Genomic DNA, 24,140 nt, shown 5'->3' with positions numbered 1-24,140 from the left:
AAACATGCTATTCCCAATGCCAGCTCTGGTTTGGGAGATCCCTACCCTAGCGTTGCCTGAATGATGGAGGGTGGCTCAGGTGCAGTACTGCTCTAGAATTAGCTTGTTTCTTCTTCTCTGTAGCAAGGTGTAAAAGTGCTATTATCTGGAAGTGAAATGATTAAGAATTTCTTATTTAATGTGAAAAAACCTTGTGTTTTTTCTTCTGTCTCATCCTTGGAATAAAAAAACTCTTCCAGATGAGACTTCATTGAAATGCCCAGTTCAAGATGGACATGCTTACTGGAAACAAATAGACTGAATGCTGGAATTTGAGAGGTAGTAAGAAATTAAAAGCAGTGTCTTAAGACAGGAGTAGGGCAGCCTTAAATATAGTTCTTAAATCAACTCTGTCTATAAATGGAATAAAGACAAGCAACTTTCTTTGCAAGGAAAAGGCACAGATGAGACAGTTCCTCCTTCAGAGAGATACTGATGTGCCTAAGCAAGGCAAAATGTGTAAGGCAGACAGACTGTCCAGGCTGACTAGACCTACCTTTACTGGGGAGCCATTTAGTATGAGCAGCCAATTTTCTCAATTTTAGCAGCAAGTCTCCTGGCAGACTGATCCAACAGGCATCATCTGTGCACTGCAGAGTCTCTGCATTGTTTATTAACAAGGTTTTTGATGGTTCTTGTTGTTTATCTGTACCCAACGGAAAGGCAAAGATCCAGGTATGTCTCCCAGACCTTAATGCAAAGTGAGCATGAGTACAAGCAGAGCAGGAGGCAAAGGGATATAGTACGCAACCAAAATGTCTGAAGTGAAAAGGACTTCCCTGGGAATCACAGTTCTCAGAGTCATCAGTCTGCAAAGCCCCTTGTGCCATCTGTGTGGGGGAAACAGATGCTACTTGTGTAACTTCTGCTGTTTCCACCTGCGGACTTGAACACAGAGCAGGAAGGCAGCCCATAACAGTCTTTTTTTTTCCCCTTTGGGATTTTGTTCCTTAAGGAAAGGAAAGGAGGAAACTTGAATGCTGGAGGTGTAATGTCCACTCAAATAACACAGGAAGAAAGTACAGGGAAGGAGGCTAAGAGGGGAGAGTGACAGGAAGGTAGAAGTAAGTTAAAGCAGAGACAGGACTCCAGACAAGGACAGTTAAACTGCTGTCAGAATGTTGGTTTTTTTTTGTTAATCCAAGGTGAGATATTGAAGGTGGAAAAGGGCAGAGGAGGCAGAGGGTTAGGGCCTACAGAATATTTTCCAAACAATTTTTTCCATCAAAGGAATATTGTTTTTTTGATTTGGCAGGAATGTGTTGATTTCTCCACAAGTTTTTTAGGAAAAATTTGGCAGAATTAAAAATGTTTTTCCATTTCTGTGTTACAACATCAAAAAGTAGAAAAGCAGTAATTAACATTAAAAAGTAGAAAAGCAGTAATTAAGGTGTCAGTTGACGTCTCACAATGCATTATGTAATTTCTCAAGCAGTTCTGAATGTCGGTTCTTCATTCTGACTTGGGCAGAAAAGCAGCAAGCTTTTTTGAACAAATACACTTTCAACAACACAAAATGCAGCCTCCACCCAGTTTGAGACAGAGCCAATGGCTATAGGGTGGCACCTGGAAAAACCTGATGGGGAAGGAAAGAGAAGGAGAAGACAAGAAAAAGCTCCTGTTGCAGCCAGGCAAGTTTTGGCCTTTCCCCAGAAGTAGGTGTGCAAGCTCTCTTCCCCTGATCTACCTGCAGAGCCCTTACCTGCTGCTGAAGGTTCCTCTCCATTTACTGTTGTCATCACTTGTCTCTCTCAAAAGTCTCATCAAAGGACATCCATTCTCAAAGTTAATTGCCTTTTGCATTACATGATATCTGATCATTTTATTGTTAGGACAGTGTGAGAGAGAAAGTTTCAAGGTGCTTAAAGGTTTTGCATAACTGCATGAAGAAACATTACATTCCCTCGGCACACATCATATGTTTGGCTGTAACCATTTGAGATACGTTTTAGTTTAGGTGCCTTCATGAAATGGGGTGGAATATCCTTCACTAGGCTTCTCCTGATGCATTTATGGGCAGAGACTTGGTCTCTCTCTTCCTGGAGGTGGCAATTATTTAAGATCCAAAGTCTAATTCAATGAACTCCTTTTGGAGGGAGCCTCTGCCGTCTCCTAGAAGAGGTAGTTCTGCAGCTGCTTTTACAAACCCTCACCAAGAAAATCACTGAAGGCAAGGCAGAGATGGAGACCTTTTGCAGTTGTTCTCAAAAGGTGAAGCTGGGTCCCAGGCCGCTCTCATCACAGCGCAGCTGAGGGTTCATGTGTGCATGCACACATGATCATGGGAAAACTCATTGGTTGAGAAACTGAAGAAAGTTGCTGAGTGGAAGAGGAAATTCTCACCCTCTTTCTTTATACACAGCATCACTGTTGTCTGTAACTCACAGAAGGAAGAACAGAAACCGTCTCCTGTTCTAGGCCATCTTATGGTCTGTGCTTTTTTTCTCTCAGAATAATATATTCAAAAATGTTACATTACATCTGGTATTTCTGCCTTTAAATAACTCATACTTGCTATTGGTACCAGGCAGTAACCTTTCCAGTGTCGTGCAGCACCGCTGATCTTGCCACATTCACAATTATTCTCTTTCCCTACCCAGTAAGCCAGGCTGATTGCTATGTGTCATTGTGGCTGCCGACTGCAACATGTGAAAAATCCCGCACTAAAACAGTGAGAAACTCCAACAACCCAGTGTGGAACGAAACCTTCTACTTCAGGATCCAGAGTCAGGTCAAGGTAAGGAGCCAAAGTTGTCTGCTTGAAGTAGCCCGAAGCTTTGGTGTATGGCGGGTCCTATCTACCTTCTGAACTGTGCCCAGGAACTGTTTAAGAGGTGGCACATGAAAAGGGACTGTTCAAATTGTTTAGCAGCAGAGATGACTGAGTTCCTGTGCCTGTTGGATGATGCTGTTTAGGAGAGCCAGAAATGGAGCTTGGTATTGAAGTTTTAGGGAAACTAGAGAATCACATGAATCGGTGCAAAATGGATACAGAATTTGGGAGTTAACTAAACTGTTGTGTAGGTATAGCCAATGTATTACTCGTGTTACAGCAATTAAACTGAACTAGCAAAGAATGAATATTTGATTTACAGTATGTTTTTCCAAAGGGGGATGATACTTAATTTTTCCACTTTTCTTCTCAAGCACATCCCGAACATTCCTTCTTCCCTAGAGCTAATCATGTCCAGACTGTACAAAACTATAAAAAGCCCTTCTCTTTTTCCAGAATGTGCTGGAGCTAACAGTGTATGATGAGGATTTTGCTACTCCAGATGACAATCTCCTCTGTGCGCTTTTTGATACCGCGAAACTTCCAATTGAAAGAACAGTGGTCCTGTATTTTAAGCCCAGCCCAACGGTGAGAGCAAAAAAATACAGCAACTAAGAAATCAGTGGAGATTTATCAACATTTTCAAAACCTTGGGGTCAGCTTTCTGAATCTGCTATGAATGGCTTATCCCAATAATGGGTACATGAATTGCCATTCAAAATACAGACATAAAATCATGGTTAAAAAAATACAGATTTGAGAGCCTGAGACTCTCCTTCCAGTATGTTTATAACCCTGTGGTAGATAGGGGAGGGATCTGACTGTGAGCTATATCTGAGCAACACCAAGGCTACACAACGGTTGCAGGGTGAATGATCTGTAAAATTTTTTCCGTGTAATTCATAGCCAGTACCCTCTGACCCTTTGATTATATCTGCTTTTACCCCAAAGGTGAAGCTGAAGTTGCCCCTGTGTGTGTCTTAACACTGTCCTCTGCAGTGACACCTCAGCTAGGGCTGAGCTGCTGACTCGTCTGTCACAATTAGTGCAGTTTTGGAGCTCTGAATGACTGATTTACTCTATTTCTCAGTTTCCCATCTATAAAATGGGAAAAAGAGTCCTGATTCCCTCTGAGATCTATGGATGAGATCAGTGAAATATCTCACATGCAATGTCTTGCTATCATGGGCAGATTGCTTCTAGTACCCAAACTAGGCCACTCACAAGTAGCTCATACAAATCAACACTGCCTTACAGAGGGCTGCATAACTGTAACTCTGAATCACTCAATAATACCTGTTTCTGTTTATTATGTTAAAGTGATGGGTGGAAAGTATCTTTAACTTCCAAGCTAATAGCAAGGACAGTAAGTCATGGTAGGACAGTGCCAGGAATAGTTAGGAGAAAAAGGTAGAATTCAGAAGACAAAGCAAGTTACAAACTGTCTTTATGGAGCAGCTTCACACTAAGAGATAAAAGTACAGCTGGTTTTAATGCTACCTTCAAGAAGCAAGGAGATGAGGAAGGAATCATTAAGCTATCTGGTTTGAAATGTTCTTTCAGGCCTTCTAGTCTGAAACATTTATCACAGGCTGTGCATTGCAACCAATTACTTCAATATTGCATACCAGGGACCTCAATTTAGACAAGGGAGAAAGCATTATGTAGCTATTTCATTTGATTTCTTGTTCTTGCTTTCAGGCCAAGGAGGAGCTAGAGGTTGAATTCAAATTGGAGGCCGCGTAAGTGATAAACAGATAATTTTTAAAATGAAAAAATCTTTGAATGCTAATACAAAGAAATAACATTAGAAGTTGTGCTTTTTGGGATTTATGTAAAAAGTGTCAGACTTCTCCTACATCATTGCTGCAGTCTCAGACACCCGGCTGATCCCTTCAGTCAGCTTGTTCTGTAGCTTAATTGCTTTCAAAGACGCACCTCCCAGCATTGTCTCTTCTATCCATAGTGTCAGATTTGTCAGCCTGGGGATATTTCAGAAGGCTTTCTGAGCAAGTGTGCATGCACTTTTGTGTGCATGCACATCTATCAATCCTCCCATGCCTGTTTCAGCTTGTGTTTTGGACAGACTCCTAATGTTGAACCATCCTGATTAGGTTTCCAGTGTATCTCTGACTCCTTTGATTTTCCCTTACAGCACTGTTTCGGTCCTAGTAATTCTGTTTTTTTTCTGCCCAGCACAATGACAATGTGTTGGAAGCTCTAGTGCAGGGCTTTTCCTCCAGCATGGTCAGCCTGCACCCCATGTGAATCAGTATTTTTGTCTCTGTGTTGCCGCAAGGTAGCTAAGGCACAGCAGAAATCAAGTGACCAGCCTAAGGTCAGCTCTTGAACTAGTGGGGAGCCAAGACCAGAATTCAAGTCATGCCACACTAGCTCCTGACTTCACATGAATGATCTGGAAAGCTTTTTTTTTCCCATGTAATTGGTACCCGCTACACTATGCTCCTTTGATTGTATTTGCATACCAGCAAATACACAGAACTGGGCTTCCCAGCGGGGATGTGCTGACGTATTAGCATGTTACTGCTGAAATACGTGTACTTTACATGTTACAGTGAGGAGAAGAATTTGACTACCTAACCGCAGATTCCATTTTAGATGATCAGGAGATTGCACTGCAAAAATGTAGCCATGATACACATTGCTCAGCTTTGGTACAGAGGCAAGTCCCCTTAGAGCAGGACTCAGTCCAAGCAAGCATGGAAAGGAGCTTGTTACATACCTGCTGGGATCCCTCTGGCCATCATTTTTCTAAATGGGGAGAAAGGGCAACACCCTGGGCAAGGATGAGTGGGCATTTGTTTGATCTAAAAAATCCATGTTTTTCATTTTGTTTCCCAGTTCTGGTCCTCATGAAGCCATTGCTACCAATGGAGTCCTGGTGGTATGTTTCTTTTTCCCAAAAAATTTTCTGTAATTGTTTTCTTAATATAAAGGAGAAGAGATGGTGGGAGTGAGAGAAGCCAGTGGGCCAGTTCCTTCTCTTTCTTACCTCTTTCCCATTTAGATACTTTGAGAATGGGATATTTTATTACCCTGTTCATTGCTGATACCCCATTATTTCCCATTTGTGCTATACTTCACCACATCACACAGACATGCACACACGGATCTTTCCTCTGGTACCAGTACTCCTTCAAAAAATGTACTGCTTTCTATCAAAGCACAGTGTTAAAAAGACTGTGAACCCACTTGCTAACAACTTACCCAGCCCTTTCCTCCCCTGGGAGACGAGCCATGCCTGGTGGGTAAGCTCAGCACTAAGTATTGACCTATCGTAATTACATTATGTGAAAGAAGAGTGAGTGCCATAAAAATAACCAACCCAAAATGTTAACAGCAATGCTTCTGCAGAAAACCCTTTCTACTGCTGACCCTTGATCTCTCAGTAATATATCTTCCACTTCTGTATTTCTTCAGTTTAACCCTTTGTATCTATGCTACTATCCTGAAAATGCTCCTGATTTTCTTCCTTTGTATCTTCCTCTTACTGTGCCCAGTTGTATGCCTTTATCACTGGAGGATGCTTTACAACTCCCTCCAAAGCTTTTCCTTTTTCTCAGTCAGTGACTACTGGGCAAAAGCCCAGAAATGCTGGGGGATTAGGCACTTCAGCTAACTAGACGTGTCCAAAAGCTGAGTGATTCACTGTTCCCCGTAACGAGGTTGGGATGTGGCAATCTTTCTCACAGATTCCTGTTCTCTGTCTTTTACAGTGTCGTGAACTTTGCTGCTTGGAAGTTGAAGTGGCAGAGAAGACACAGCAAAAATCAAGTAAGGTTATTGTTTTGCTATGTGTTTACCAATAATTGCATGCTTACTGGTGAGAGGATGCCCCTTTAATATAATGTGTTAGTGATACACATAGTGTTTACAGTATTCAGTGCAGTTAACACCAGGTAAACACACTTGGTTGTTATAGACTTTAGTGACTGCGTCTCGTACTCCCTTAGGTACATGTAAATAAGGTCTATTAGACCTGCATTAAAGTGGAAATCCCAGTTCTATATAACAGTGAGAACATACAGAGTCCCCTTTCTACGAAAATAGCATCCGCTTTGCTCCTTTCCCTTGGCTACCATGCCCCTTTCAGAGTGCTTTCCACTAGACAAAGCTGTGGTCCAAACTCTACAGCTCTGCTACCTACACCCCACTTTTAATCAAGCCAGCACTATTGTCTGGTTGAATCATAGTGACACTTCTCAGAACCTTTGTTTTGCTTTCTTAGAGAAAGATCTTTCCCTCACTGTGAAAGGCTCCTTTGAGGGGACACAGGATATCACACTGGGCCCGGATGGAGTGGCCAGCCCATCAGGTCCCACCAAGTTCCACTACATCAAGTACGTGGAACCAACGCTGGACGTCATGTTGCCAAAGAAGAGGCGTTACCACCCTGTATGTTGGAAGTAGCCTTAATGATGAACTGACCATGAGTGTCTCTCTAGACAGTGGGAGGAGGGGGAGAGGGTAAACCCATTACTGTTTTTATCCTAAAGTATGTTATTTTCCCAGTGGACCTGTAAGTTCAGTACAGAGACGGGCTCCCCAGTGGTGATGCTGAATTCACTGCCCATGGGAAGGAAAACGACCATTGCAGAGGTGAGCATCACATCCAGCTGTTAGGAACAAAAGGTCGTGCGAGTAGAAACCATTCCCCATAATGTTGTCCCAGATGGCAGCTAAGAGGGTCAGAAATGTTCTGATATTTTCTCAGACCTTGAACAAACAGGAGTTTTGTTTCACCACCTGCTTTCTCCACAGAAGCAGGTTGTCCCTCCGTTAGTCTACACTGTGTGCCCATAGTGGATACAAATACCAACAAGGATATCAGAAAATGTGATGATTCCTTCAGTACATCTCTCCCTGTTTACCCAAAGACTCACTGACACCTCCTTTGCTTAGGGTCCAAACTGAAAGTTGCTCCTTGGACACAAGCTAGGAAAAAGTCAATAAACCTGCCTTTAGTAAACCGTGTACTTCAAAGGACAATATATTAAAATATATTGAAAAAAGTAGACATAGCATATGGTTTTCAAAGAATGTAATGAGAATATTGTTTGAAATAGATGTATGTGCTGTATAATTTTAGATGACATTAATAGAAGAAAAGGATCCTTATGACAAAAAAAAAATGTTTGTGCTAAGAAACTTCAACAGAAGTCCAGATTATTAGGGACAATCTTGTCAAAACACTAATTGTTACATTGTGAAAAAGTAGAATATCAGATTTCAAGGCCATCAAAATGTCCTCTCAGAACAGAGCACTTTTTGTCAGTTAATATGAAGGTTGCAAGAATGATTTTAAGACAGGATGAAGTCTTGGCAGAAGTAAATGCAGACTTGCAGTCTCTTCACTGTGAGACTGTGGCCAGGATGTCAAAGATCTTCTGTGTATTAGAGCATAAAGAATGGGAAACATACAAAAACTGGTATTTCAGGATGTTGCAGAAAGCTTGTGAATAACAGGAATTGGTACATACCGCATGGGTCTCAGGAACCTCCTGTACCAAGATTGTTAATGGTTTCTGCAGCCTGGAAGCATTTGGGGTCTGTGGGCAGGGATGTTCCACTAAGGATAAGTGAATGCTTTTGGAAATATATGCCAAGATCTCAGACATTTATCTTTGCAATTGCCAGACTTCGTTGGGGTCTAAATCAAGCTCTGACCCCAAGCCACAAAGGGAAAAAAGAAATTTTAAAATGAAAACAAAAAAATTACAGTACACATTCTTGCTTTCCAGGAGAAAAGATTTGACTTGAATGTGAGAGCACAAAGCTGGTAAGAGATCTTCTATTCCTAAACACTTGGGTTATTGATCTTAATATTGTTTTAGCCACATGGAAGTGACACAAGCAGGCATTCTCAGTCTGAAAACTAGAATGTGCTTTTAGTAAAACAAAAAATAAATGCACAGTATACTATACATGATTAGCCTTTGAAAGATTTTGCTTTAAGAAATAAAAGTTGAAAAACATATGTTTGTTTTAGCATTATCCCTTCCATTCTGATCACAGAACATTATTTTTGATCTATGTCAGTTTCTGGAATTCACAAAAAGAACAAAGATGACTAAAAAACAGAATGGACAGAAGTAAACATTAAACATCATGAGAAATCATGAACTTTTTTTTCTTAACTGTCAGTATTCAGTAGCGATAAACTTTTTATTCTGTTACGTCCAGTTGTACTGTATATTGAGTAGAAACTCACATAGACAATGTGGCCAGTGATTTGACATCCATAGGCATGCTCATTAATACGCACCAGTAAACATGAAGATGTTTCATCTTATCCATAACCATATGTAAATACACAGAACTAGGCACACTGATCTTTTCAAGTGTGCATGTCTGACTAGGAAATAATAGGGAAAAATCACTTAATTTTTAATTCAAACAGAATTTTCTATCATTCATTTCAGAAAGGCAAGTCATCAAAGACAACACGAAAACCAGTGTTATTCCAGAACAGGAAAAATGCTTCCTATTTATTTATTTTACTTTCAGAGAACTTTAAAAGCAGTTTATTTATATCTTGATTTACAATGGAAGCTGACTTTTGCAGCTCCACCCAATTTAGATCCCCTTGTGTGTCTTCATTCACAAGTACACTTGTAATAACTTGGCTGATGTTATCCAAATCTGATGCTGGAGAAATTTCATAAATAAATTTCATTACTAGTTTCAGTGAAATTACGGGCTCAGTAGAAGAGAGAAGTTCTGCCGCAGAAAGAAAAAGCAAAACCCTGGCATTTTACAATACCTGACTAGAGCATTCACAGGTAGCTCTGGTCTGAAGACCCCACGCCAGGTGTCTTGCACACTGATGCCTTGTAGGCACCAGGGAAGGAAGAGATAAGAGGGAGGTTAGTGAGCGGAAGAGTACAAATGCCCAGGGAAATCAGCTGCAAGGATGGAGTTTTAAGGAATGACTTATTAAATGTCAAAATCAACGCAAATGAAATCTTCCTCTAGGGACTACTGTGCTTTACAATTTTTGAGTCAAGGTTGACGTGAAATGCAACTGCCAGCGTTGACCCATGAGACAGCTTGTGCAACTGGACACAGATCACAGCCACTGGGGTGAAATCCTGCCCCACTAAATTCAATGACCGGTCTGCATCCTTCCAGGGGCTGGATGTCACTGAGGACATCCCTCCAGTGGGCAGGGTTGCAGGACCACCCGTGCCTGACAGGCAGGTGGATAGATTTCCTCCCCAGCGACGCTCACCGCTAGAGGGGGATGCATTCCCACTCGAGTTGCTTAAATGGGAAATTCCCCCCACGTTGGAAATCCCAGCATTTGAAAATCGGGTTTTATTTTAGTTTTAGAATGAGAAAATTTCCAGTGAAATGGGAATCAATACACTCACTTTTGAAGATCTGCAGAGATTTTCTAAACTTGTAATTCGAGTGGCTCTAAACTAAAAGAGGGCAGATTTAGATTAGATATTAGGAAGAAATTCTTCACCATGACCATGGTGAAACACTGGCACAGGTTGCCCAGAGAAGCTCTGGCTGTCCCCTCCCTGGCAGTGTTCAAGGCCAGGCTGGATGGAGCTCTGAGCAACCTGGTCTAGTGGAAGGTGTCCCTGCTTATGGAGGGGGGGTTGGAACCAGATGATCTATAAGATCCCGTCCAACCCAAATCATTCTATGATTCTACGAATTAAATATTTTGTTTCATTAGTAAATACTGTACATTGTTTCTTCATCAATTAGTAATAGTGGGATATAATGTCACTGATTAAGTTTATTAATTGAAATAAGTTTTCTTACTTCAAAAAATAGAATATTCTCTCTTGCTCCTGTCACATTGCATCACCCTGCTTGAAGGGTAGGGTGCTGTAGATTATCTTTGATCAAAGTCATAAGATTGATATGGGTGTGTAAATACGTAATATATGTACCTGTTTTTATCGTAGTAGTTGTTCGTGCCACCAAGACCTGGACATGCGCTTTGGGTTTGAATTATGTTCAGAGGAGATGGCTTTCCTGGGGAAAAGAAAGAGATATGTAGCGAGTGCCCTGAAAAATGTTTTTCACCTACAACAGGATCTGCAGGATCATGAAGTATGTGTGTCTGTGATCTTGAATTTCTAGTGCTTTCATGTATTCTTCTAGATGAGTGGTCAGCAAAATGGACTGCATGTATCTGTTTTGAGGGTACCAGCTAGTGCATGTGTCTTCAGTACATTTGCTTCTGCTGCCAAGTTCTGTTATTGCAAGAAACACTAGCTGCAGTAGTAGCATCCTTTGCGACTTCCACTTTGGAATTTGTCAGATTTGAGGTGTATTCATTCCTGCCATCCTACGCTATAACTTGCTTGGTTCAGAAATACTGTTTGTACATTAAATGCATTACATAGCAAAGATCTCTTCTCTTGTTCCGTGTCATAAGTTTGTGAGAATTTAGGATAAAAATCTCTGACTGCTTATTAAATCTTCCCTTTCTTGCAGTTTTGAATTTCCTTAAAATAAATATAATTTATTTTAAAGTAAGTTCATGATGCTGAAGAATGACAACGCTGGTGAGGTTAGCTTAACAACACTGCCTGTGAACCGAGCATATTTCTTCACAGGGTTGGCATGTGGGTTTTCAAACAGTAGTAGCAGATGCGTGAAACAATAAAAAGCTGACAAATGAGAGGGAAATGTAGAGACAATACATTGTTGCCTCCACAGAAGGACTGCTTCTTGTTCATCTGTGCCCCCATTTGCCCTAGAGATGGGTAAGAACCCAGGTTTGGGTTAATCTCTGAGCCCATATTTATCCAAAGGGAAGCAACAGTCGCAGTCATTGCTTGGTTTCAGAGCCTTTCCTTCCGAAAAGGGGACCCAGGCTCTGAGATCAGAACCCTGGCTGGGTGTGGTGGCCAGACCCCATGGCAATCCTGGGTGCCACGTTGAATGTTTTCATCGTGAATGTCCCATCCTCCTTTGCCCAACAGGTCCCCGTTGTGGCTATCATCACGACAGGCGGAGGACTGAAGTCAATGACAGGACTATACGGCAGTCTCATGGGACTCAAGAAATTAAATCTCCTGGACTGTATAACATACGTCAGTGGGCTGTCTGGCACCACGTGGTAAGCCAGCTTGTGCAGGAGGCTTGGCCAGGCCTTTTGAGGGTGATGCTGCCACAGGGAGCAGCTTCTGAAAGCAAACAAGAGGAGGAGATTTTCTTCAAACATCATAATAACAAGCTGCTTCTCAGTTACACAGTATTAAGTACTAGCTTGATATGATCCACTTTTTTTTTATTAGCAGTTCTTCACTGTGCATTTCAACTCCATGTTTATAGCAGTTAAATATGTGTATGACCATTACACTTGTCAAAATGGATGTAAGACTGCCCATAGCATCACACCGCTTCCTCTCTTCACTAATGTCCCAGTCGTTGTCATTCCCAGTAAATTCTGAGACTGGCTCTGCATTCAAACTGGTCACTCAGAGAAAACTGCAGAACGGTACACACTTGCCCCTGCAACCTGTCAGTCTGGGAAAGGAATGAGTTCCCCTGGGCAGCGTTACTCTCTGCTCACAGGACCTACAACTGGTTCCACATAGACAAGGTTGGTAAAATAGAGGATGGTATTAAAATAAGCATAGTGATACCATAAGATTAGCACTAAGTGATACAAAGCCAAGGAACAGCAGCTGGTGTGAACTGAATTATGTTTCTTGAAAACAAGCAAAGAAAATTTATTATAATTTTCTGCCTAATTTGTGCTTCAGAAACATATGTATGTTCGCACCTGGCAATTTTATCCCTTAAGCTGCTGCCAGTTCTGTTTTTAAAAAAAAAAAAGTCAGGAACATAAAAGAACCCCAACCCTATACTTCAAGACCATCTTTAAAACAGTCATAGAAGATCATAAGAGTTCATTCAACTGGATGGAGAAGCAAAACTAGAGCAGAAGTGAATCCCTAAATGTAAACCTCTGTCCCCAAAGGCAGAATATTTCAAGCCTTTTTTTGCTGCTTTTCATTTTTTCTCTCTATACTGCCTTCCTCCAGGACTATGGCCAACTTATACAGAGATGCCTACTGGTCGCAGAAGGACCTAGACTCGCATATTGGTGAAGCCCGGAAACAAGCAACCAAATGCAAGATGGGCTGTTTCTCTATGGATCGCATGAAGTACTACAACAAGCAGCTTTGTCAGCGGAAAGAAGAGGGATACAGGACATCATTTATAGATCTTTGGGGGCTCATGATTGAGTACTTACTAAATGATGGGGTATGACATAGATTCCATTTCTTATAGAACCACATATTATTCTTTTAGTGAATGAAGAGGAAACTAGTCTGTTAATTTAGAGAACATACCTCAAAATAGAGTGGAGTTCCCCATGTCAGAAAATTCTCAGGCTCTTTTTTGGTTTCAATAGTCTGCCTAGGGAGAAATGCATCTTATGTGTTAATTACTTAAGCTGTGGATGCAGTCACTTGAACTCTGAATTGGAGGCAGTCTCAGATTGTCTGCCTGAGATGTGGATTATGCATGCAAAAACAGTTCAAGATGCAAAGCAGAGTAATCTCAACGGTGTGAAAACTATCCAAAGCAAACAGGAAACAGCTAGAGTGCTTGGTGATTTGCACCCACTGGCAGGTAACTTGATCTGCAGGTACACAGGAGGCGAATGCATATTTTACTTTTGCTGGCAAGGACTGCTCAGACAGTAGCTGGTTTAAGTGATATTAATTTTTACAAGCAATAACAAATTTGATTTTCTATTATTTGAAGTGGTTTCAACCCCTATAGTACAGCAATCCACTCCATCTTTTCTCCAGCTGGACCAGAGTTCAAGGACAGGTGCCTTGGCACATGGGAAGCGGGAAGGAACGAGTGGTTGAGGATTGAACAGAAGTGTCTTCCAGTGGGGGCAGAAATGCTTCAGCCATTCAGCCATTCATTTTTATTTATTTATTTATTGATTGATTTATTTAAGTATATATAGTATTATATTTATGTAAACAGAAAATAAATACATACAGAGAGGAATACTGCACGATAAACAAAGATATACACTGAATAGCTGCCTCTCTTTTAATCTCAGCTAGATGAAGTCCCCCTCACAATCTAGCCAAGCGTCTTTCACTTTGAGTAATGCTGACTATTGCTATGTAACCATTAACTTCTCCCAAATCTGCCAGAATTCACTGCTCTTAAATTTGTCAGCAGGTCGTAAGATTTTACGTGTTTCTTACAAACCTTTTAAATGAGAATATGCTTTTCCAGATAAGTAGCTAGGTGGGATGCAAATAAATTGCTGCCAAATTCCAGTCCCTGTGCAAGGCTGGACTGTGACGACTGTTGTGCGCTAAGAAAGGAAACTCGACGCCAGCTTGCATAAGGGCTTCCTTCAGCCCCAGGAGAGCAAGGGCTGCTCACTACGCTCCTCATCCTAAGGAGCAGCTTGCCCCTTCTCCTATTTGCCAGGGCAGTACTTTCTAGTATGTACAGGCATCTACATAGAAGTAGCTTTCCCTCTCCTTGTCTCTTCCTGAACCCATGCACAGTCAGACCAGACCCTGGGAGACTGGTCTGTCACTGGCTGGTGGGTGTCTGCTGTGCTCCACACAGTGGAGCCGCCGTGGTGTGTCCTGCATGTTGGGGGCAGAGCCGCCTGGCTCCTCCATCACTGGGGCTGTAGAGTTCACACTGCCTTGTTTCCATCTCTTCTAATGTAACTGTTTGTCTTCAAAACCAGAAAGACCCTCACAAACTTTCGGACCAGCGAGAAGCACTGTGCGACGGCCAGAACCCACTGCCCATCTATGTGTCAGTCTGCGTCCGGGACAACTACAGCACCAATGATTTCAAAGGTAAGGACGATGTTTCAGATCCTGTGGGGCTAAAACTGGCAACTGAATTCCTGTGTTACTTTTTGGAGAAATAACCATCACCTCCACGTCTTACATTTTTACTGCAAGAGGTTTTTGAGATCAGCGTTTCACTGTCTAGACATATGGAATCAAAATTTTGCCAGAAAGGCCATTTTTGAAATATTATCTGATCCACCTAGAGTAAGCAGCATTGGAATTGTCTGAGAATTAAGTAGAAGTTTTTGTTCATGCCTAGTTATAGTTTCAATATGAAGAAAGACCACATAGTTATGGTAGTTTGGGAAAGCATCCAATCTACTCCCAACTGAATTTTTTGCTTTGATCATTGTTTCGGTTATTTTTTCCCATGGGGAGAAGAAGCTGGAGGAGGAGAAGAGGCAGGGGAGAAATTCAGATCAAATTTTTATGGTGAAAAAATGAACCACTTCTGAATGAAAAGGAAATTATCATCCATGACATTTCTGTCACAGTCTTTGCTCACACTGCAGCTACATCAGACAGCTGCACTTCACTTGGAGAGGACATCCGAGAAAGTCAAAGACTAGTTCTGTCTTCCTTAGTATTACTATTATTAGGAGTATAATTTGCCTCTTACAAAAAACTTATTTCTGAAGTGCTGAGTACCTGTCTTTGCACATAACCAAATTTTTCAAAGGAAGCTAAATTGACTGTATTGATAGCAGTGGATGTACTTTCAACTAGATGTGGCATATGCCAGTGCAGAGCAAAACCTCATGTGGGCTGCAGAACCCTGGACTGGTGCATGCACACGGGGTGTGTAAGAGCTGGAGCCTTGCTGTGCTCCCGCTGTGCACCTCGTGCCAAAGGCAGCACCACCATGGGCAGAGTGCCTGCTCCTGCCTCCCCATTGCCAGTGCCTGAGCTCGGCGGCCCGGCCCGGCAGGCAGTCGTTTATAAGAAAGGCTTTGAAAAGGCAGCGTAGCAAACAGAGGTCAGGCCAGTTTATGCCCTCTCCACACTTGGCTGAGAGTCTGGGAGCCCCCTGAGTGTCCCCTTGTGTCTCTATTGCAGAGTGGGTCGAGTTCACCCCCTACGAGGTGGGACTGCTGAAGTATGGTGCGTTTGTTCGGACAGAGCATTTCGGAAGTGAGTTCTTCATGGGACGCTTGTTAAAAAAGCTCCCTGAATCCCGGATCTGCTACCTTCAAGGTGATGTATTGCATTGTTTTGGCACAGAGGCACTTCGGAGAGGTGCAACACTGTTAACCAGAGGGTTGATCTTTCTGGTTTAACATACTGAATGATATTGCCTGTCAGGAAATGAGGGTGGGTGGCAGTTTGTAGTAGTCGTGAAAAATCCCACGTCTTTTTTCAGTTTCTTGTCACTGTTTCGGTACGCACAAACATTTTAACATTGTGTCTTGTAGATGGCATAGATAAAACTCCTTAATTCTTTCATCCTACAGTATGTTTCCCACTTCTTTGGTTATTCTTTCGATTCTTCTCTGAGTGCACTCCAATGTATGAAAATTTTGACACTGCAGGAAGCCTGCAGCTGTGCTTGTACTGTGAGGTTTAACTTCAATCCCATGTAGAGAATCCCGTCTACTAAAGATGCAGGCTGCCCAGAATGGAAAATGAGACCAGAAGGAAGTGATCTCTGAACCTCTCTGGTCAGTGCCTGACTTGTACTGATGAGTTGTATGTAAAAGTAATAATATCCCTTTACCGAGGAGTCAGAATCACTGATGGAAGAACACAGAGCTATGTGAGTTCAGTTTCAGACATCTCTTCTTCCACTTGTGCAGCTTGGAAGCTCCTTGGTTTCAGTAAACATGCTATGATATTAAATCGTCTGTAATCCCAAGGAAAATCTTTAAAATACTACCTCTCAGGCTGGTCCTTTTACCCTGACCCACTACTGGGAAATTAATTTTCTACATACTGTGCGTGTTGCATTGGTTTTTGTGTCCCACTGAAGATTAGGAAGTCCATTTGTGGTAGACTAATGAGAATACATATTCAAATTTACAACAGCAGATGAAATGGTGGCATTGTGTTTTGTCAACAAAGCCATGAGTGCCCCTGTAGGGCTGCAGAGAGGGCAATCCAGGATGGAGAAAACAGTGCACAGTGGAGCAAGAGCCCACTGGGTCTGTGAACCTTTACACGCTGTGGTGTGAGATCTTCTCTTACAAATCGAGTGGCTGAACAACAAGTTCATCCCTTTGCATTACCTGAGCTCTTATTTTGCTTCTCGAGTGAGTATTTTTTCTTCTTTAATTCTCCCATTCTTCTCTCTCTTTACGGTGTGGCAGAGACATGCAGTAGGTTAGGCACAGAACTGATGGCAGCATCACCTGAGTCAATGCCGTAGAAAGTAAAGAGGAATTTAACAGTCCAGAAGTTTAGAAATATTTCAATTAAGTCCATCCAAAAATTAATCCAAGAGATCAAAAGAGAAGGAAAAAGGCAGTTTCTTGTTAAAATGTGTCCTTGTGTTCACTAATTTCTTTTACAGGCATGTGGAGCAGTATATTTTCTGTGAATCTATTACAAATATGGGGACTGTCCCACAGTTCAGAGGACTTCTGGAAGAGATGGACACAAGACAGAATAGAAGAAGTTGGTGAGGAACTACTAAGCCTTGCATTTATGGTCACTTAGACTTCTAGATGCCTTTTGGCATCTTCCTGTCAGTCGTGTTGAAGCCAGCATCATAGGATCATCCTAAGAGACAGCAACTTCCCCTCCAACCATAGAGACTAAGAGGAAGAGGGTAATCAGGGAAATGCTGATGTAATTACTAGACTTACTAAAACCCTACTGATTAAAAGGCTCTGTCCTTAAGAGCGAGCTTTAGAGGGGTCACACATTTCTCAGAAAGTGTTCTGGCATTGCCTATTCTTACTCAGCCATACAGAACCAAGAACCAGTGGCAGAGAATAAAGTTATTTTTACTGCCTGTGCAGAGAATAAACCTGAATATCAACTGGCTACTCAATATTGCCTGGGTTTTCATTTTATTACTCAGTACAGTAATTACTGCATTGGATTCATCCTGGCACAAAGATAAATTAGGCCCAGAGGGTATTTTCTGAAGCAATACAGAATTAATGATTTTATTGCTGAATCATTTAATACGATAGTAACTATAATTACAGACATCCCGAAAATAACGAAATGCATCTGCGTAATCACAGAAACCACCAAGTCTCTTCTGCTGCACCATCAGCCACTTGGTCCGGCAAAGCAGGTTGTGATTTCAAGAAACCACACCTTGTGGCATTTCTACTTATCACCCACACAAGCTGCCACGCAGTTACCCTGAAAACTACCGTAGTTTCTAGATATGAATGTACGCCCTAGGTTTTCCTGGCATGCTCTCATTCTACTGATTAAGCATATGCTCACATAGACATGGGTGATTATCAGGTAGAAGCTGTCACTGTTGCGATAGACCCCATGGCGCCCTGTTGTTGCCCATCTGACTGAGTGGGGGCCTATGCTTCAGCCTCATTTTATCCATGCTTGCCTGTGTTTCATGATACCTTCTAAGAGGATATGTAACTTACTGACAGGACATTCTCTCAATTGCTTAGTTCCCTTAAGGTGTCCCTTTTCCAGGACTAAAGGTTGCTTATGATGAACTTTCTTTATGCGAAAGCTTAAGACCATCAGTCCAGCAGCCATTTCTTCAGGATAGTTAATGTGTGTCATAGTGAATCATCCCAGAATAACCCCTGAGATTTCCTACACAGCAGGACAACCAGAAATGAACATCAATTAATGAACAGTTCACCATTTTTTCTCCTCTCCTCCTCTAGATGAAGACCCAGTGTTGCCTACAAGACCCCATGAGCTGAGGACTCGCATGTACACTCCTCCTGGCCCCCTGTCCAGTGCCCTTCGGGGAGTGTTGACTGATCGCTTCTCTGTCGCCCAGCACCACAATTTCCTGAAGGGCTACCAACTCCACAACAACTACCTGGAGAATGAGCACTTCTGTCGATGGAAAGGTAATGGGGACTGATATTTAACAGGCATCATTTTCAGGTGGTTTGTGGTGGGGAATTTTGGAATGAATCCTGTCCGGCTTGGCAGGGGGGAAAAAAAATCTCCTGAAAGAACATTTCTGAATGGAGAGAAGAGAATAAGAATTCAGTGTTGCCAGCTGTTTAAGACTATTTTCAAATATAAGCATGAGTTTAGGTGCTTTAGTTGAGATCTCTGTGGTCCAGACTGAAAGGGTAGGCTTGCATCTGACAAAACTGATCTAAAGTAGCAAAGAGCGGAGTGAACATGGGAGAAAGCTACATTTGGCAGGACTGTGCCTCTAACTTCAAATGCAACTGGAATATCCCAGAAAATATGACCTATGAGAGAAAGCTGGAAAGGAATGGGGCTTCGTAGTCCAAAGAAGACCAGACTGAGGGGAGGCATAAATCCGAATGTAAAAAGGCATGGGAATATTTCATTCTCCGAATCTATGATGGATAAAAGATGATTGAAATGAAGCAAAGGAGATATAGGTGAAGTATTAGAAATAGCTTGCTGACACTATTGAGTATGACAAATTACTGGAATGGACTGCTTGAAATCTCAACATAGAAGATTTTTCAGAACAGTAACTTAAGTTGCATTTTGCAGTCCCTCTCATGCCCATTTGACATGCCGGTAGTCTGGTAATTAAATTATACCCGGTCTCTGGGATGGTCAGTTCCACCTTGCATTTCTTTTTTCGGTCAAAATACCTACAGATCATTTCTTATTCTGAGAAATATTTTCCTTTTAGACACTGTGTTAGACTCGCGTCCCAATCAGCTGATGCAAAATCCCGATCACCTGGGCATGATAGACGCTGGATTTTTCATCAATACCAGCAGTGCACCACTTTTAAGGCCACAGAGGGAAGTGGATGTCATCATATACTTAAGTTATACTACTGGATCCCATACATCGGTGAGGAGGATCTTGTTACCATGTGTTATCTCTCCTTTTGCTTGTAAATGTATAGCCTGTAATGCCTAGAACAGCTAGTTATTTCAGCTGTTCAGTTTTCAAGTACTGCATTGCCCTATCGTTTTCACTGTAGTGATTAATATTGTTCCTATTTCATTCCTGCCACTCCTGCAATCTCTCTTGCTGGTTTATGAACATGTTGAATTATTCAAGAGGACGTCAGCACAGTCTCTTCCAGAATGATAGGAAGAGCCTCTTCTGCTTTATGCTGAATCAAGCAGGTTTCCAGACCCTGCGTAGGAATATGCATAAAGATGAGGAAGTGATTTCTCCTGACTTAAGTTGGAATATAAAAGAGGCTAAGTGGGACAGAGCAGGGACAGATAATTTCTGGGCTGACAAATAAGATGCTACTGGGAAAATTCAATGACAAGTGTCTTCCTGCAGAAACTCTGGTTTCCTGGAGATATAGTTAATTAGCTGTCTATAAGGCCTTGCAGAAAAGACGTTTGGGTCTTTATATCTCAGAGACTGAGGTTACTTAGAAACTCACTATGAAGCATCTTGGCCCATTTAACTAAAATTATTTCTAGTGAACAAGAACAGCTGTGCTACTCTTAATTAGCCATATGATGCATGAGAAATACATGTAATGAAATTTCATTTCAGCCTCATACATTGTGCAGATTAATATTACGAAGAAAGGTTGCTGCAGTTTTAAGCACTTTAGTAGAAACTATTTCATATTTGACAGTGTCTGCTATTAGACGGTGTAGAGTAAATAACAGTACATAGTAGGACATGATAGTATATTAATCATTTCAGGGAAAAGGTACAGTATAGCCTAGTACTTCAGACTTTCTTGGTAAAATATCAATCTCAATTAACACGGTTCCAAAATGCCTGCACAGGCAGACACGTAGTTGCTCTTTCAAACTTAACTTTCTAATCTCCTGGCTTCCAAGCACGTAATAAGATACCTTGAACTTTTTATTGCTGTAATTTTCTGATTAATTCTATACAATATATTAAACACAGACTTTCATTTACTGAAACTACATCTTTACCCTAAACTTCTGCAAATTACTTCAATTTTTTAGAAAGGAGTGTCCTGCCTGAATTCTCTAACCCTGAAATTGTGTTTACAACTTGTGATTAATATTCTGGTTATTATGTGTGGTAATCATGTGTAGAGTAACCCTTGCTAAGAAGTAATTCACGCTGTGGTTCTGAGTCACTTAATACCAGATAACAATTTGGGGGCTTTAAGACAACGAAGTTGAATTTGAATGCTGACCATTTCTGTGATACTCCAGGTTCTAGAGAAGGCGTGCAAATACTGCTCAGAGCAGAAAATCCCATTCCCCAAAATTTCTCTGACTGATGAAGATAAGAAAAATCTGAAGGAGTGCTACGTCTTCCAAGATTCAGATTTGCCAGGATGTCCAATCGTGATTTTTCTTCCCCTTGTGAACGATACCTTCCGAGAGTACAAAGCACCTGGTAAGTTACAAGTAGTGGCAAAGCATTAATCAAAAGGCACCACTACCTGCTTCCCTGACTCAGGTGGAGCCTTTTTCTCTGCTGCTGGCTATCTTTTCTGCCTGGGTTCATGGGGGAGCAGTTTAGCTTATTAAACCTGCTTTCCCCATCCCTGCCAAAGCTAGTGTGTTCATTCCTGTCATCTTTGTGGCCCTAAGTGGGTCACACAGCCTTTGTCCTGCAGATGGTGTTTACCTTCACCTCTCTCTCATTTGTAACATAAAGTGTTGCTAGCTAATCGTAAAAGTTTTTTTTCCTGAGATAAGTATTGCTCACACAGATTATTTTTCTCTACCGATATTACCTGTTGTCCAGGGATTTCATTCTACATTTGAGGAGGTATAGTGTCATGTATGAATGGTGGAGGAGCAAGAACCTGGCTTTCAGGCTGAACTCCTGCACTGTCAAGATCAGTGTGTCTCCTTTTGGTACAGCATCAGCCCAGGGGTCATTTTGGTCACTGTGCTGTCCTCGAGGCCTGTCATTCTTTTTCTGCCAGGCCCCCTACTTTGTATTCCTCTCCTTTCCTGTTGGAAAGCAAATGCAAAGTTACTAGAAAGCATTTGCTTTGCTCCTCTGTAGCAGGGAGGTAAAGCCTAAAATTCTGCTTTTGTGAAATTTGGGAGACACAAGAAATGGAAAGGCAGAGATGGATCCTGGTGGCAGGTCCCCTGAGACTCCACTGGGGATGTCAGGAACTTTAAGTTTCCATATGCTTCTATTATTCCTTTCTCACCTGAAGTCTATTCTGTCACTGGAAACTCCCCTCCCTCAGCCAGGGTTCGTAGAGGTCCAAGCTGCTCAGAATAAGACCTGCAGTGCGCTGGCAGTGGCTATTTTAGTGTGCTTTTAGGCTGATATCCTTGACTGATCTATGGCTTTAATGAGACAGATGATTATGAGGAAGCTGTAGATGACCAGTACAACGCCATCCCACACTTCTCCCTTCTGCCCTCACCACTTCAGGCACACGACATTCTCTTGACTAGGAGTGGGGACACATGACCTGTATTGTTTGCGCATATGGACCCTATGAATTTTCTTTAGCAGAAATGTCCCCCTCTTTGGGCTGCTGTGGACAGCTTGTCACTGACTGAGATAGACACCATGTCACAGCAGCAATGTCTCTTTCTCTCCAGGTGTCAAGCGCTGTTGCTCAGAAATGGAGGGAGGACAACTTGATTTGACGAGTCGCTTTTCTCCTTATTGCATGTTCTCGGTCAGGTATACCGATGAGAATTACCACCGGCTGCTGAACCTCAGTGAATACAACATCCTGAACAACTCACAGATGATTATGCAGGCCTTGCAGATAGCGATGCAAAGGAGAAGGCAAAACATCTGCTAACCATCCGTCCAGCTACTCCTCAGAGGAGTTTTTCATGCTCTAGGACACAGAAGGAACATAGCATTTTGAACACTGGTCGCTCTGTACCACAGAAAGAAAATACCCCAGGTGGCTCAGTGGCTTATTGGGGATTTTTCCTTTCCCAAGAAGTGGCTTTTCTAGGCAAAGACCTTGCCTGGGAAATTATTACATATGCTTTATTCCCTAAATTAAGGTTATCTGTAGAACACTCTTTACCTAAAATCCTTGTTATATTCTAAAAATAGTGTTATTTTAAGCGTAACTTATTATAACGTACAACATACAGAAAAAAAAATTTTTACCACCACAGGGCTACAGTTATACTACCCAGCCAACACACCCACAGGCCGTAAGAAGCAGGTATAAACTTCTGCTCCCCACAAATCTTCATGGAACACAAAGTGCATCCAGCCCTGGAAAATGAAGAAAATCTGAGACATGACAGGAAGCTGGCATTGGATCCTTGGGTCAACTCTGTTTTGCAAGTGTCCTGAAGAGCAGCTGAAGAGGTTGGAACTGTAATAAGGGCAGGTGTGTCCACACAGCCAGGCCCATGAATCGCGTCCATCTCCTGGGCTCTCTTGGGCTGTGAGTCAATCATACGTAGACAGGACTGAGCAACTTAGGAGGAAGTGGTGTAAGATTTTTCATGTAAAAATTTTTTTCCAGTGAAAGGTATAGTTTGGGCACATTAAAATTTCCTGTGAGTATGTCAGTTTGAATTGTTTTGTGTTGAGACAGTGTATAAAAAGGGCAACGTTTTATTTTGAAGCTGTCATAATAAAACACCCTGGGATTTTTTTTCCTATTTGAGTTACTTCTCATATTGAAATTCCTTTCTTAAATTAAAAAGAAAAATTGCTTGAAATGAAAATATTTTACTTCCACTAGACAATCAAAACTTTGTTGTTTTACTCTATGCAATTTTTTCAAAGAGTTTAGGACATGTGCTCATCAACAAAGAAAGACGCTTGTTTGTTTAGTTCTGCCTATTCAAATTGTGTAGATAAGCAGGAGTGAGCTACTAGTCTGCAACAACTAAGGCCATCTCAAAACAATCTGAACAGACCCTCCATGGGCTCTAGCACAAAACTACCAATAACATTTGTTGTGAGTTTGCATTTTTAAACTTCCTTCATTTTCCCTTTTGCGGAAAGTATTTTTTTTGAACATTTGAAAGTGCTGAGGGTGAGCTGTAAAAACTATAAATCCATAACAACCTTTGCATTCCAGGAACAAGTAAAATTAAAAATACACTTTTTTTTATTAATAAAAAATGTGTCCTAAAGACAACTGTGAAAATTTTTAACAAAGAGTCTATTCAGTGGAAAAAAAATCTATCAACTGTATGTCATAATTGGGGCTAAAATAAACCAGGGAAAATGCTTGGGTAAGCTGAAACATTTCATGATAATATTTTACAAAACATCTTTGTTTTGAAGCATAGCTTCTTTTTAAGAGACTGCCTACCTCATCAGCCCAGGGAACCCAACCTGAAAATAACAGATTTCATTTACACTGAAATAACGTGTTTTGCTTAGTGCAAAAGGACACTCTGAGGATTTTCATTTTGGCAAGAAACAATGACAAATTATCTTTACAAATTAGTTCACAATGACTT

General features: G+C 41.6%; 1 protein-coding gene across 1 annotated transcript in view; it reads left to right on the top strand.

Annotated features, from left to right (window-relative positions):
- LOC104328179 (cytosolic phospholipase A2 epsilon-like) overlaps nucleotides 1–22,498 on the top strand; it is a 37,347-nt gene extending 14,849 nt beyond the window's left edge. Inside the window, exons 4-21 of the mRNA XM_009933166.2 lie at nucleotides 2,640–2,776; nucleotides 3,269–3,400; nucleotides 4,514–4,554; nucleotides 5,675–5,717; nucleotides 6,550–6,607; nucleotides 7,062–7,228; nucleotides 7,346–7,432; nucleotides 8,575–8,612; nucleotides 10,759–10,906; nucleotides 11,785–11,921; nucleotides 12,853–13,075; nucleotides 14,550–14,664; nucleotides 15,718–15,855; nucleotides 17,168–17,275; nucleotides 18,474–18,665; nucleotides 19,442–19,608; nucleotides 20,925–21,111; nucleotides 22,290–22,498. Of these exons, the coding sequence (XP_009931468.2) occupies nucleotides 2,640–2,776; nucleotides 3,269–3,400; nucleotides 4,514–4,554; nucleotides 5,675–5,717; nucleotides 6,550–6,607; nucleotides 7,062–7,228; nucleotides 7,346–7,432; nucleotides 8,575–8,612; nucleotides 10,759–10,906; nucleotides 11,785–11,921; nucleotides 12,853–13,075; nucleotides 14,550–14,664; nucleotides 15,718–15,855; nucleotides 17,168–17,275; nucleotides 18,474–18,665; nucleotides 19,442–19,608; nucleotides 20,925–21,111; nucleotides 22,290–22,498 (2,327 nt within the window). The remainder of the gene's footprint in view (nucleotides 1–2,639; nucleotides 2,777–3,268; nucleotides 3,401–4,513; nucleotides 4,555–5,674; nucleotides 5,718–6,549; nucleotides 6,608–7,061; nucleotides 7,229–7,345; nucleotides 7,433–8,574; nucleotides 8,613–10,758; nucleotides 10,907–11,784; nucleotides 11,922–12,852; nucleotides 13,076–14,549; nucleotides 14,665–15,717; nucleotides 15,856–17,167; nucleotides 17,276–18,473; nucleotides 18,666–19,441; nucleotides 19,609–20,924; nucleotides 21,112–22,289) is intronic.
- The last annotated feature ends 1,642 nt before the right edge of the window (nucleotides 22,499–24,140 follow it).

Source organism: Opisthocomus hoazin, chromosome 7, assembly GCF_030867145.1.
Source record: "Opisthocomus hoazin isolate bOpiHoa1 chromosome 7, bOpiHoa1.hap1, whole genome shotgun sequence".
NCBI lineage: Eukaryota > Metazoa > Chordata > Aves > Opisthocomiformes > Opisthocomidae > Opisthocomus > Opisthocomus hoazin.
This window is presented reverse-complemented; position numbering and strand designations above follow the sequence as displayed.